The following is a 15,363-nucleotide window of genomic DNA, read 5'->3' on the forward strand; positions in this document are numbered from 1 at the left end:
TAATTCATACACCTACACAGTCGGGGGGTTGTTTTCAAGCTGATTTTATTGTTATTTTTCCTGTGTGATTACCGCTGGGAATTCAGCATTTAATGATGCTGCCTCACATTCCCTGGAAGTAATTCTGCAAAAGCTTGAGGAAAAAAGGGGACCTGCAGTGCACAATGATCATTTTAAAAACACCAGTCAAAGATATAAAGCTGCACGACAACTATTAGGCCAATTTCCATAAAGCATTCGGTAATCAATTCTCATTAGACCTGTTTCACTGGACAGCAGGGAAATTGTACTTCATCTCATATACGTTACCACGTACACAAATGATGCTGGTGAATAGTGAGGCATGCCAGAGGGATTCTGTTTCCTAATGAACCCCACTGAGACCTCTCACCATCAGGCCCTGCGGCTACGGTCTCATCAAGTCGGCTAAAGCACCTCAGCAAGCGCGACAGACCGGCTCTTCACTGGCTCGCTTACATCAGGGGGCTGAAGGTGGATTTTGACAAGCGTCTCAGAGGAGAAGCTGGCACACACTCTCCGAGCTCTATTAACTTGGAGAAAGACGACCGAGATGTTTAAAAGATGTCCACCAATAAAGCTTAAGAACATGGATTATCGTTTTCTGGCCTTTTGTGTCTCTTTGTCATCATTTAACTTCTCTTAGTGATCCTTTAATGGATCTTTTGGTGTTTCTTTTGTCTCTTTGTAGTCACTTTGAAGGATTTTAGACGTATTTGTGGCTGTTTCATGTTCCTTTGTTGTAGTTTGGGGTTTCTTGGTGGCCTATTTTTCTTGTCTTTGGCCATCTTCCGTTTGAGTTGGCATACAGAGAAGGCCGGTCAAATGTTGTGATTTTTCTTTGGTCCATACTTGGTATTCCCGATGGCCAGTACACAACGAATGAAAGCAATAAAACACGTGTGAAGCATGTGAACGTTTCACAGATGCTGAACACCATGACATATGCACGTGTGCGTCTGGTGGGAGAGGCTTAGGAGTTGTGGTTGTTTTTACTGCCTTTTCTGAAAATGCCGACCCAAGCTTGAAGGTAAAACCTACAGACAACTGACTCCGTGGCAATATTTTACATCCTGACAAGCCCTCAAATAATGGAAGTTTAGTTACTTCAGCATTGCTAAAAAAAATAAAAAAAATCAATGTTAAACTTGCACTATCACAATTCTTTTCATTAGGTAATACAGGGGAGTACTTTTGTCTTACAGTGACTTGGAAAACACCCGGTGTGGTTGTAAAAGTGTGTTAAAGACCTGTTAGAGGGTAAGGCCACGATGAAATTTAAAACAATGTGAGGCTACTTAATATGCAGACTTCTTAAGTAGAAAAAAAAAAGCACAGAAGAATAGAAGCAATTTGGTTATAAAACAGCATTTCTTTGAGCATGTCTATTCATCCACTTCATGTCACTGAAGCCCGGCAGCAGCAGTCGAGTGTTGAACGCACTTTTATTGTTTAGGTGTCACCATTCAGAGAGGGAGAAAGAGTAAATGGTCACATAAAAAAATAGAAAATCAACAATGAAAATGGTTACACGGGGAAAGTCTGGTTCCCGTGGCAACATAGATGTACAGTTGAGACAGTGTCCAGATCCAGACGTGTATGTGTTTGATTTGCACATTTCCACAGCCTATATTAATCTCAAACAAAAAGAGTCCTTTTTTGTTTACTAGCCATGCATACAGTTGACAATTCCACATGTGTTGAGTCAGTGTCTTCACAGGAGCTGGCACTTTCAATACAAAATATTTACACTACCATTTATTATTCGTATTATCGTCGTCGCCTTCGTCGTTACTATTTGTTACTATGAATTTGAATACTCTGTGCACATCAAGGATGGCATCAGGATGTTGAAACTCTCGAAGCGCCCCGTTTTTCATATCGATACCGGAGGAGAAAATAAAGAGAATGTTAAGTATGACAAATGTTGGCATCTTCACTTTTTAAACATCACCCATTCCTGAAAAGAGTTTGGAGAGATTGTCTGTTTAGATATTCAAACACTGAAAACGCTCTTTGTCCCGTCAGGATGAAGCAGTTAGTTATATTTCTACTCAGCAAGAGTCTCCAGGAGAGGAAAAGAAAACGTCACACGATATGTGGAAGACTCTGCTATGCTGACTATTGTTTCTCAAAGTGAGAAAATAGGAACGAGATGACTGGACCAATGTTTCAAGAAAGACACTGACTTATCCATTTTCCCTCCATTGCCAAAACAATATAAGAAAATGGAGGTGCTTTCAGGTCACCTCTTTGGTTCAGCCCTGTGATGAGTAGAAAACCCCGGCACCGACCACCACACAAACTAAACTGGGAGAAACATTGTACATACTGTAAATGAAATTCTTCTCAATGTTGGAAACAGCTGGATCCTAGAAACAGCTAATTGCAGTTGAGTCATGGTTACAAGAAATGCATCTCGGTGCTCTGTGGCGAAAACTGAAACTTTTTAGTCCTTTATATCAGATTGTTTAACAACCTAAAGAGTAAAGATACAGAACTGTGATGATGATTTTGTTTTTACTGGAAAAAAAGATCAAAACAAACAACAAAAGAGAGTAACATAAGGCGAGGGCATATTCCTTTTTGTCGTTTGTCAATTTCTCTTGCGGCAAATTCTTGCTCATTCAAAATGTACGCATGAGTCACATGTCGTTATTAAAAATCATGTCACTGCAAATTTTTATGCTCCGTGGAGTTAAAATCCGTTGAATTAATTTTCTGTTTAATTGGCGTGTGCGTGTCTAAGTGTGTGTCTGTCTGCTGCGAGTCGAAGGAGCTTCCTCTAAGTGGACATTTTGCCTGGCCTGTTCTTTTAGGCCCCCTGGGGCTATTGTATATTGCAAGAGGAGCAGCAGGGGTCGTCTTTGTCCGGCTGGGCGGCGTAGTCCATCTGCCGAACAATCTCAGCGAACAGTTCGTCTACCATGGTTTTGCTCTTGGCCGAGGTCTCCATGAACGGGCAGCCCCACTCCTCGGCCAGCGCCTGACCTTCGCTGGACGATACCTCCCTCTCGCTTTCCAAGTCCACCTTGTTCCCCACCAGGATCACAGGGACCTTCTCGTACCTGAGGACACACACAGAGACCCACATCAGGTTGACAGACGCACTCAGAGAAAACGCGATGCTTCAGAGGTGGTTAAAAGCAATCAGGGAATTTTGTGCTTTAAAAGACGAGTGATTAGCTTTTCAGAACTTGGGATTAGCACGAGCTTGATGCGACAAAGGCAAATAATTGAGCTGAGGAAATCAGCCTTTGCACATTAAAATCATTACAAATTACAAGTATTTAATTATCTATAAACCACAAAATTCATTTCTGTGTGGCATCCTATTAAAATATGACCATCAGGTCATCCAACAGTCTTTCTGACAGGGAAAACAATAGATGTTCCTGTTGAATTCATTTCTTTTTTTAAACCTACTTCTGCCTCCTTCTCCAAAAGGAGGCTAGCAGCACTGAACAAAAGACTGGGAAGCATCTTGATCGGGTTTCTGGTCTATTATAGGTCATAAATTCATACCCTTGAATCTGAGAGTCAGTAAAACAGACAAAAAAAACTCGTGGCAATTATTCTCCACAGCATCAATTTAAGTGTAATTAAAAGAGGCACAGATACGAGTGTGTGTGTGTGTGTGTGTGTGTGTGTGTAAATGTTTGTTGATGTAATGATAAATAAATATGACATAAGTTTAAAAAAAAAAATAGTAACACAACAGACAATAGTCACACAACCGTCGTCATTGTTATTTACGCAGCACATATAATTACGACAAAACTCACAGTACCATTAAGTCATCTCACATCTATCGGCTTTAAAAAGTCTAAGTTTCAGAATAGCTGAATAAAGACTAATGACATATCTCTGTGCTTCTACTTATGGTGGCTGCATTAATTCATAATAGTGATGTGACTGCGTTGCTGCCTTTGATCGAAACACTAGTTGTACTAGTGCCGACTGTGCAGCAGGAAAATGTACACGATAACAAGCAGCGCTTGGAGCTACATGCTCATGTCAGCATGCTAACATGCTCAAAATGCTTTCATTTAATGAGTGTAATGTTTACCATGATCACCATCAGCAGGCCAAAATACAGCTGATGCTGGTGGGAATGTCAACAGTTTTGCAAATTGTTGGTCAAACACTAAATTACCAGACAACTTACATTTTTGAGATGATGATTGGTGCAATATTAATGTCAGGAGATCAACAGTCATTACAGTCCATCCTGAGGGGATATAAAAGCCTGTTTCAAAGGTCATCGTAATCCTTTGAATAGTTTTGGTGACATTTCCCTTAAAATCACAAATGTCAGCCGCATTGTGGCGCAAAGAAAAGCCGGCCGATCACCACAGCCATTAGTATTCATCCTCTGGGAACCATGAATACAAAATCACTATCCTTATGACAATACCATTTTTGTGCAAATAAATTCAATAATATGATCAGATGAAAATAAAAGTTTAATAATATCATAAAGTGTGCTTTTTTTTTTTCTTTTTTTTTTTTTTACTGTTAAAATGCAATTAACAGTTTTTCAGTTTTTATTGCAGTACGAAACAATATTTTTAATCTGGACAGAAAAGACTAAGAAAGAATCCAAACATTTTTATTTATAGGATCCAGGTACATTTTTGTTAAAACCTGAAAAAAAAAAAAAAAATAATAAAAAAAAAAATATAAATCAATGACAATTAATCGATTCGACATCTCAACATCCCCAACAAGACGTGACAACTTGACAATCATGTAGAACTTGTTTTCTAAATGACAAAATAAACCTGTCTGTTTCCCACCCACCGACTAGTAGCTTCAAAAAGCTCCGCTGGGTGCAAAATGTGGGTTTTTTTTGTGGGTGGAAGCAAAAACGGAAAAGAAAAAGAATATGTTTTTGAAAGTGGTTCTACTTTGGCGTCTTTCACCGAGGGAGGATCAAGAACCCGGGTGGTATCCTGTTGCTGCAGCGCTGCCCACACAAACCGCATGTAAGCACCACGTCTAAAGTCTGACCCAGAAGAGAAGCAGAAATGGGTAGTCGAGCTGTGACCCCGCGAGGCTAGGAGGTGGCCAGAGTCCTTTGAGCTCTGAACTCTCTGCCATGTTTCGTGTCACTGTGGAAGTGGACTACTTAAAGGACAGCCAGAGAAGACGGTCAGCTAAATTAAACAGGCCGATGCTCTATAATTACTGACCGGAGCAGCCTGGATGCAGTTTCACCGGTTCTAATCACTCTTTCGGTTTTGATATCGGGGAACATGGCGGGCCTCTGAGGCGGTTTGTACACATCAGAGGAGATGACAAAGCTCAGACACATCAGAGAGATAGCAGATCTTGTGCATTCACATGCTTTAAACAAAAGGTTGATATTCCTTTCATCCTCATCTCTTTGCAGCGCTCGACAGGAAGCAGTTTCCATCTGTTGGAGCCGTCATCTGAACCAAGTTTAAATGTCCTTGTTCATGACACCGAGCAACAAAGTCAAATCTAACCCGAACACCCATCAGCATCATTAAGGTTTTCAAACGCTGCTCTCGCTCTATGAAATATACATGCTTCTAAATTATTTACAGTTAACAAAAAAGATCCTCATCCGTGTTTGCTGTAGTAACTGGTATTCAAGGAAATAGCTAATGCTGGAGACACGAGGAGACTTGCAGGAGCAGGGACTGTGATAGTTTTCCAGGTCAAGCAGCCTGAGCGTTTCTCAGACGTTATGGGCTGCAGGTTTCAGCGTTTAATAAGCTTACACTTGCCGACTTTGATCTACTCATGAATACATTATCCAGTGAACTTTAATCTCAACTATCCTGTTCTGTTCCCAGGATAAGCTCAGCAGCCGAGAGGAACTACCAGGATTTAAGAGTCGATCTCGGAGGTCGGTTGGTGTGTGACCAAAAGTATGATAGTGTTCCTCTCTGAGCTCCGAGGCAACTTGAATGAGAAACTACATCTTACGCTTCCCAACTTTAACATGCAGCGTGCAGCGCCCGGGTCTCATTCACTGCATTCCTGGTGCCAATAAAAACAGCAAGGCCGTGATTTTCCACAGAATTACTGTGGACCACATCTAGTTGGCGGTAGGTTGTGTTTGCCTTGAACGCTAAATTTCCTTTCCCACCTCCACTCAAAAAAATGCTAAACATAGTTCTGGGTGAGTAGACTAAAGGGCGGGACATTATAGCTGCATCCATTTAGCGGAAGCCACAGGGGGCTCTGTGTTTATTTGGGGGGAGGAAAGGGGGGGGATTAAAATGAGAATTAACTATGATTATCATGTGTATCTCAAACAGCAGGAGGAACTGAAGCAAACCCAGTTCTTTAAAGTCATATTAAACACTCGCCTGTGCTACGTGTTTTTTTTTTTAAATACCTGGCTGTATGCAAGTTATGCAGCTCATCATTATAGAAACAGAGCACAAAGACATCTGGTACTAAGGAGAGGGTCTATATATAGTCATGATAACAGAGGAGAAAAGCGGCGGTCCCAGGAGGTGTGAGACGGCGGCTGCCAGGGATACCGAGGCTCCCAGGGCCTCGGCACATGGTGTCGGCCACTCTGTGTCTGGACCCGACGAGACAGACGGATGCAGGGAAGCAGGAGTCGTCCGTTTCACACAACACATGAGCCCCAAATGGAAAATGAATTACCGAGCCTGGTCGCGTTCGTGCTGCGACACAAACCGCACAAACGGCGTGTCACGCTTTAGCCTTCGGGTGCGAGCTCGACGCCGAAGGCACAGGAACACCCTGACTGCAAACATCCATTCGAGCTCGCCCAGACACATCGGATCTATAATGCATGATGCAGATCATCTGGCGCAGACCCTGCTGACGGACGGTGGGACCCGGCGGCCCAGGAGCCTCTGGATTTGACTCACCTTGAGGGCGAGGGAGGAAAACAAGCCGTGCGCACGGCCTCCTGTGAATAGCTGTTTTTGCAGAGGGTCTTCAGTTTAGTCAGAGGAGAAAATTCAGCTGAGTCAGACGGCAGCAAAAAGCTCCTCTCTTCTGCCATTTTAGGGCACAGAAAGATTTCATCAGGGACGTATTTCCTGAGCCAAGGATGCAATGATTTCTACTTTTTAAAATAATCAACAGTTAGAAATAAAAAAGACGATTAATCAGAGATGCTACTAAAAGTCTCTTTGGGATTTCGCTGAAGGTTATGAAAACAAATGATCTGTTTCTCATTTCTAAGGATCTGATGGGCCTCTGATGATAGACACTGGCCAAGAGACGTCCAAATGTACAAGATGAATGAGTACTGAACTTGACAGTACAGTCATCCTTGAGTCTGATGTATTACTGCAGTGTTCGGCACACTACTCGATCCCTGCGGGCGTCTGACACCAATTTAGCCTCCTACAAAGTACAAGAACAAAAATCTGAAATGCAAAGTACCATTTTACTGGAAATTTGTTCAGACTGAGTCAGTTCATGAAAACAAAAGGAACACACAAGTTCACAGACTCATTTACAAGTTTTACAACCACAAAATATGACCCCTGAGATACAATCACCCCATCCTTACACGAGGATTGTATAGATTTTCCATGATGAATATTAGACTTATCTCCCTTGAGATGAACTTGAATGAACTTGACCACCACACAGGGAACTTTTTCTGTCTGGTGACCAACTTACTTCAGATAATTTGCCAACTCTGCATAATTTGGCGAGGATGCATGAAAAAAGTTTATTTTCTACTCTTTTTTTCTTTATATGAGGATATTGTTCTTTAACTCGCTGTGTGACCTGGTTAATTACAGAAAAGCTTTAGACCACGTATGCCTTGTTGCCTGTCTGTGTTCGTAATTGCTTGTTGTTTATTTCTTCCTTGTCATTATCCATCCTTAGACATCCACTTCAGTTCATAATGGGCCTCTATAAGAAAAGTTCACAGACATTTTTGTCGCTAACTAAAAAGCGATGTTTAACTGCAGTGCAGTCTGACACCATCCTCACCCTTTGTAAATATCAGTAGAGTTAGAGGTATATGAGACAGATGTTTATACTGTAAGTCACATAATGACTACCCTTTGTATGTTTTAAGACACACATTAGTTCAAGGACGACTCCACCAATGTGACACAAGAAACTCAGTTCATCGGGTGGAAAGAAATGTCATAAAGGGAAGTGTAGGATCCATACTGGGGCGAAAAGACTTCCCAGGGAGCAATAACAACTTTCTGGACTAACGTTACACCTAATATGTTGAAACATACAGTACGGTTTTCTACAACAGCTCTATCGCTGCTTTACTCGGCACGGGTTCGAATACAAAAAAATGCACGATAACGGCTAATCACACGGGACACGTCCCGGCTCTCTGCAGGTTCGGGGCCTCGTGGTCGGACTTGTGGCTCGAGCTGCATGTGACACACCGTGTAATGTGACACATACAGTTAGTGCACTGGACCACCTGCTGTTCGACCTGCTGGCCTGGCTTCGTGTTAAAGCCTCTGTGGTGGTAGAGAGCAGGAAAGATTTCTACCTTCTTTGAAGTTGACTGGTTCAGGTTTGTATCACTGGATGACAAACTGACTTTCTAGTTGTTTATTTTGTCTGCTTAATTTACCAAACCTGCAAACTTGAATGATTTGCGTGGGGCCTTAAATTAATCCTCTCCGCTTATCAAACAGGCTGCTTAAGATTGAACACCACCTTTGATTATCTTAAGTCAGATTTCCCCTCGATTTGAAAAGGATAGCTCGTGCTTTCTTTCTGATGCTGCTCAATAAGACTACAGCCATACTTTTAGCTCTATGTGGCACAATGCTGCTTTAAGCTATTTGCTGACGCTCGCACCCAAACTTGCCCAAAGTAGCAGAAGTAACACGTTTCCATTTAGCAGGTATAATGTTTGCCTTGTTCACCATCTTAATTCGGTGGGTAAGCACGCTAACATTTCCTGATTAGCGCCAAAGCACATCGAGTCTGATGGAAACGTCATGCAGGTATTTAGTCCTCAATTAAAACATTTCATAAATTTGACCTTAGAATCGGGTTATATGAAAAGTCAGCAGGTTGCCAAAGTGATTAGTCTATAATTCATCTGAAGGGGGAAATGAACGTATGTAGAATATTCCACCTAATATCAACCTCATGGTGGCGCTAGAGAGCGAGTCGAGGGATAATTTTCCATAGAATTCAACATGTGGGAACCATAAATGTCCGTAACACATCTTGGCACAATTCATTCCATAGTTGTTGTGATACTTCAGTCTGAACTAGCGGTAGATGACTGTTATTCTTAGAGACACGCTAAAATGTTTCTCCCACTAATTACAGTCCCGTATCCGGCGTTTGCTCGAACTCGTCCGAGCCTCTCTGAAACTGTGACTTTCGAAACAGAGCAGAAAAAAAACTTGCCGGTCTTTCAAAAACTGTTCGGAGGGGGGTCTGAACAACAGACGAGTGCTGCTTGGGGCCCTCAACACCTCATTCTGAGTGCCAAGTCAACTGTTAAGTAATCGCTGCTGACCTTTAACTCCGTTCATTTCACAACTGACAAAGACACTGACGAAAGAGGATCTGGTCAAACTGGGAGGCTGCTGTTCTTTCGTCTGTTAATCTTTCAACCAGTTGGCACATGTACAAGCCTCGAAGTGAGAACTCCAGAATTTATAAGCTTTAAGCACAATGCCCAAGTGAGTAAATAGACATGTATCAGGAATTACAAGAGCTGGAACTGTTAAAGAAATAAAAAAAAATAAAAAAAACGTGCAGATGCATCAGCAACAAACAGCTCAGGACAGCAGTGCAAACACCGAGGTTCACCTTCCCTCCTCAGCGTCCTCCGACCGTGCTTCTTCTATTTAAATGCTCTGTTGGGACACCAATCACAACATTTCCCCCGTGTTCAGTTAACTGCAGCTGAAGCGAGGAGCAGCGAGGTCCCCGGGATGTAATCACGGGCAGCCGTGGCCTCCGTGCTAGAGCTGCTCCGTGCCGCCGTCAGCGGGTCCTGAACGATGCCGGCAGGGTTCAGAGGAAGAGCGACGCACGGCGGCGCCTCCGACCCGAGCGAGTGACGGTTCGGTCCCGGCGGGTCATTCGTTGTTTTGGCAGCGGGGGCAGCAACACGGGAACAATCTGACTGCTGAGGCCAACACAAAATCACTTTTCACACAGTTGTTGAGCAAACGCTGCCACAGACACCTGTAACCATCACAACCAGCTCACGCAAACGCTTGTTAAAGGAAAATTCCACCCTTTTTTAACACATTCTGCGATCAGTCTGCGATGTTGTGAACTGCGTCTTTTTGCCGTCTCTATGTTTTTCTTGTCTTGTCTTTTCCAGCTACAGGTAGTATATTTCCTTTAAATACCTTTAAACCAGCCCCACAGGACATGCCTGACGTGTGTGCAGTCTGGCTGTGAGTCTTCAGAGATCGAAAGCAATCGCAGGTTTTTCTTACAGTCAGGATTCACAAACAGGTAAAAAGATCAAATGTCTTAATGCCGCGTCACATCATCGACGACTGTCTGTACATAAGTTGTTAATTCATCGCCTTCTAGCAAAGATGTCTCTCAGGGTAATGACAGAAATTCAGCGCAAATAAAGTCGTTTTGTGTATCATGTTTAGCCCTGATGAGATTCTTCAGTGTTTACAGTGAGGAGTTTTTCTTGGAAACCTGGAAGTTTCACTGTTACTCACCAAAGCTGTCTGTCGTCCTTAAAGTCGAACAAACAGGATCGATGCATTCCCTCCCTCACAAAGCAAAACCTTCAAACCTGCATTATTTACATACTGTACGTGTTTACTGGCTAGCAGTCCTGTCCTTCATCGCCTTCGTGGGCACATTAGTGTGTTTCTCGCCGTGCTACCGTCACCTGCACACTACTGGAACAATGTGAAACCATCCGCTGGCATGCGCATTGAATGACTGACATACATGTGCACCTAAGAAAGTCAACAAAAAGGGTCGGAGACTCGCACAAAAACATAATGCCGCGTAGCATCAACAGTGCTGAAAAACTCCACAGGGAATCTTTAAACTAGAATAGAAACAGGAATCTTTTTTCACACTTTACAAAATAAGATATAAGAAATCAGAAACAAACAAAACTTTGACCGAGAGCATTCGCAGCCAACTGTGCAGCTATCACGAGTCTAGTGGTGTTGACCGCACTCTGGGAATCTCTTAATATATTGAGTTACCTTTAATATGCTCAATATAAATATATTTAGCAACAAAAACTGTCCCTGACTCGCGGTCGTGGTTGTCGAATGTGTGCAGATGTAAATATGAACGTGCTTCCCATGTGTTGATCTTTGATGGGTGCAGAAAGTAGAATATAAAATCACATCTTTTGTAAGCTTTGCTTTCACTTTTTGTCTCCTTTTTTTTACACCCTGTTGCACATTGAAAAATGTGCCTCTTTTAGTGTCTTAAAAGCCTCTTTCTCTTCATTGATTGCTTAATTTAAAGGGATGTCATGTGGTTCTCTCGTCTGGATGAAATACTATTCGGTGAGAAAGCAAGTCTTTCCTGTTGGTGTAGCAGTGCAGTAGGAGGTGAGTTTAACACATATAGTACATTTACAACCTTTCGGGTAAAATAAGTCTTCGTATATAAGCAGCCGATGGCAGCTTTTAATAAACAGTTTGAAGAGTCTGTAAACAAACAGCGAAGTCAAGCAAGTCTTCTCTGAGCTTCAATAAAAAGCTTAAATGAAATGTTTTCTGTTGGAAGGTCAGCCATCTTCAGCTCAGTATTCTTTCTGCACAATCAAACAGAAACTGTCTGAACAGTCAGAGAATAAGACGCCATTCAGAACAAACTCCGTTGAAGGAGAACGGCGTGCAGAATGTGGGTCACAGCTTAGTAACTGAATTAAAGACTATTCATGACCTGGCAATTTCTTAAAGGAGATGCACTATTTCCAACACAATCTTAAGTCCACATCAAGCACCGGACTCTGAAATGAACTATTGTGTCGGAGCGCGATGTTTCTGCTACAGAAAATAAATTCTGCTGTGATATTAGGAAACAGCAACAGACTCAAGTGTTGACCTCATTCTTTCATCCCGAGCCACGTATTAATAGGATTGTTTAGAAGGTGTGTTGGGAAAAAAAACAAAAACAGTCTTAATCCAATTAAGTGACAAAAACTGAAGGCAGCGAACAAAAACAAACATCATCGCAAAGATTATGTTTCATTCTTTTGTGGCAGAATGAAAAAGGAAATTGGCACGTTGGCTTTACAGATTATAACGCAGCGCTGAAACATGACGGGACCGCGCTGCCCTTACCCTGAGCATCATCCAAAAGTAATTAGCTGTATCAGTAAACAGATATGAGCTGTAAGCCGATTTTAATATGCTCCTTCATTAGGCAGCCTTCCCTCTCTGGAGCCTTTTTGAGTCTTTAAACTGACTGGAACACATCCGCTGACACCTGCAACGACTGATGAACCCACACGGGGACTGAGCTACCAAACAGTGGACAGACTGCACGGTGCGTCTGCAGCTGCACGGTGCGTCTGCAGCTGCACGGTCGGCCGACGGCGAAGGAGGACCAATAACACGACGGCACCACCTCGGCTAACCTCTCCCCGTGCATGCATCAGTCGGCAGCTCACTCTGGTGACCTCATGTCTGGATGTCTGGATCTTCATGTGTAACGCCGCCGAGACGTCGGGCAATCTCGCGCCTTCAATCGTGCCGCTGGTTAATTAAACTCATGTTGTCTCTCCTCTGCAGAAGCGCGTCTCGCACCTCTTTAAAGCTGAGAGCCTCTCTGAGTCCTGGGTATTCCCGGCTGGGTGCTTCGCAGACGTCGCAGCATCCGGCACGGTGGACGTTCAGCGCCGCAAACCGGCAGCTCGGCAGATCACGGAGAGTACTCGGTGCGCTACAGACCGGTCTGACGGACAGGGTGGATAACACTGTGGTGACAAACTCGAAAGGGGAAACATTCAAAAGTCTGTGGAAACACGCTGGGACAGAAGTGTGAGGACATCTGCCTCCCTACAAGAATTGTGGGGGAGACTTGGTCCACCAAAATAAACTAGACATGTGGTCTGTCGTCTGCCCTGAAGATACACAGCATCCATTCAAGCACACTTCTCAGACCAGGCCGAGGCCCATCCTGAAACTACAGGGCCCATTAGACCACCATCATATGCCCGAAAAATCATATGCAGCATCCACACTTAACAACATGGACATTATTGTTTTCCTGCACGTCATTTCACTGACCTTTTCACTCTAATGATCTGATCCCTCATCGGCTTTATGTCCTGGAAGCTCTGCTGGTTGACCAGGCTGTACACCAATATGAAACCTTGACCGTTTTTGATGTACAGGTCCCGCATGGAGGCGAACTGCTCGGTACCAGCGGTGTCAAGGATCTCCAGCACCGAGGGCGAGGAGTCCACCTCGATCTCTTTGCGGTAAAAATCCTCTATGGTGGGGTCGTACTTCTCAATGAACGTCCCGGTGACAAACTGCACAGTGAGGGCGGATTTCCCGACCCCGCCGCTGCCCAGGACCACCACTTTATACTCGCGCATCGTGGATTAAAACAAGTCGTACAGTATTCAATCTCCGCGCGTCATTGAAATGAACTCAAAATGTTCCCGCACGAATCCCATTCACCATTCGTGTCCCACGTTGAGCGGGTTGTCAATAACACAGTCTTTGCTCGCCGCTGCTCAGCAATGGCAGAGCACAAAGACTCGGTGCCCCAAGATGGATTTCATTGTAGAAATTCCCCCATGCAGGCCAGACACTGACAGCGAGACGAGCATCCGAGGACTGCAATTGTCCAATTATGTGCAGCTGGAGGAAGAAAATATCGCCCGATGATGTGGACCGTCCGGGTTTTCATCTGCTTAGCTCACCCCTCTCTGTGCATCATAAAAAAACAAACTTGCTCCATCGAGGACACCAGAAAAACGCTGGCTTACACCAAGAATGAACTGCGGGCGCAATTTTTCATGCCGCAGGTCGCCTCAGAAAAACAGCACAAACTAAAACTGTTTCGACACTTAATTAAAGAACTTGCGTCTCTTTGTTTCTTTTTCACCATCTCTGGCATGTCTCCGCTTCCCCCGCGCTCTCCGGTGCAATTCCAGCCGCCATACTCTCGGGTGGAGACCCACGGCCGCTGCGTAACCAGCCGGTTCCCGCTCGGCTCCCGTACCGGGGCAAAAAAAAGGAAAAGAGAAAGCGTATGGACCCTCCCTCCCCCCCCCCCGTCAGACGGATGTGCGGAGCGGCCCAATGGGCGCCTCTGTTTCCCGTGAACCTGAACGAGAGCAGCACGGAGGCAGCCAGTGAAACTCCGCGGTGACATTTCCGTTCATGTGTTAAAATTCCCATCATTCGGTTGCCCCAGTGACACGCAAAGAGAGCTCGTCCAATCACAGAGGCCGCTCGAGGATGTGTATCCAAGAGGAGGAAAAGGCACCGGATGCTGTTGCTATGGTAACGCTGCATTTCTTTTTCTTTTTTTTTTTTTGTGTGTGTTGCTGCTGCCGCTCCAATTTGAGAGGGCTGTTTTAAAGCTGCTTAACCTTATAAAACACGCGAGATCGAATATTATGTATTGATCCCTGCAAATGCAAGCTTGTAATACAAAGACATTACATCTATCTGGGATGTGGAAAATCACTGTATTTACTTCCAGTGATGATGAGTTACAATAAAAATCTCAGATGAACCAACACTGAATTTATAACACAAAATATGGAGCAATTCTAAGCATTACACACCACTTGCAAGTCTATGGGATGTATTGAGCTTCCGGTGGTAGCGATGAATGAAGTTTAAGTCTATCCACCTAATTTAAATGTGTGAACTGATAAACCAGATTGAGTTTGTGTTTACACACAAAAAATAAACTTCATACGTTACAAAATAAAACAGTTTACAGTGTGGCATTTTACATGACATTTATTTATTTATTTGCAATATCAGATTTTACAGAATTTTGAATTTACAAGAACAAAACTATCCACATGAAATGTTTAATTGTGCACAAATCATTTTCACAAATATTCTTAAAAAAAACAAAAAAAACAAAAAAAAAACAAAAGGGAAACATTTATATTCAGGCCAGAATAAAAACCAAATGGCAGCAGCATGAGAGCATCACCAGAGGCCACAGTCTTTGATTTAACCATTCACTATGTTCCAATGCACATCAAAGTCTTTCAGGGTAGTTTGGGTTTTGTTTTACAATCTGTAATCATGGCCTCAAACTAAACGTAGCATAACTTAAAAGGACATTAAATTCTGAATTACTGAACAAACTTAGGAACAGATCAAAGATAAGGCAAAGTTCACAAAAAGCATGTCTTCTCAGTCGTCTGACTGTTGAGAAAGTGCT

At 43.3% G+C, this 15,363-nt stretch overlaps 1 protein-coding gene across 1 annotated transcript; it reads right to left on the minus strand.

Moving 5' to 3' along the window:
- Window positions 1-1,444: 1,444 nt before the first annotated feature.
- Window positions 1,445-14,163, minus strand: LOC138200907 (ras-related protein Rap-2a). The gene is made up of 2 exons (XM_069153900.1): window positions 13,230-14,163; window positions 1,445-3,086 (listed from the first exon to the last, which is right to left on the minus strand). Exons 1-2 carry the CDS (start codon window positions 13,541-13,543, stop codon window positions 2,849-2,851), a joined length of 552 nt encoding a protein of 183 aa, XP_069010001.1. The 5' UTR covers window positions 13,544-14,163; the 3' UTR covers window positions 1,445-2,848.
- Window positions 14,164-15,363: the final 1,200 nt, after the last annotated feature.

Source organism: Embiotoca jacksoni, unplaced genomic scaffold (genome assembly GCF_022577435.1).
Source record: "Embiotoca jacksoni isolate LCO1_2020_lvr unplaced genomic scaffold, fEmbJac1.0.p SCAF_2, whole genome shotgun sequence".
In the NCBI taxonomy this organism is placed as follows: Eukaryota; Metazoa; Chordata; class Actinopteri; family Embiotocidae; genus Embiotoca; species Embiotoca jacksoni.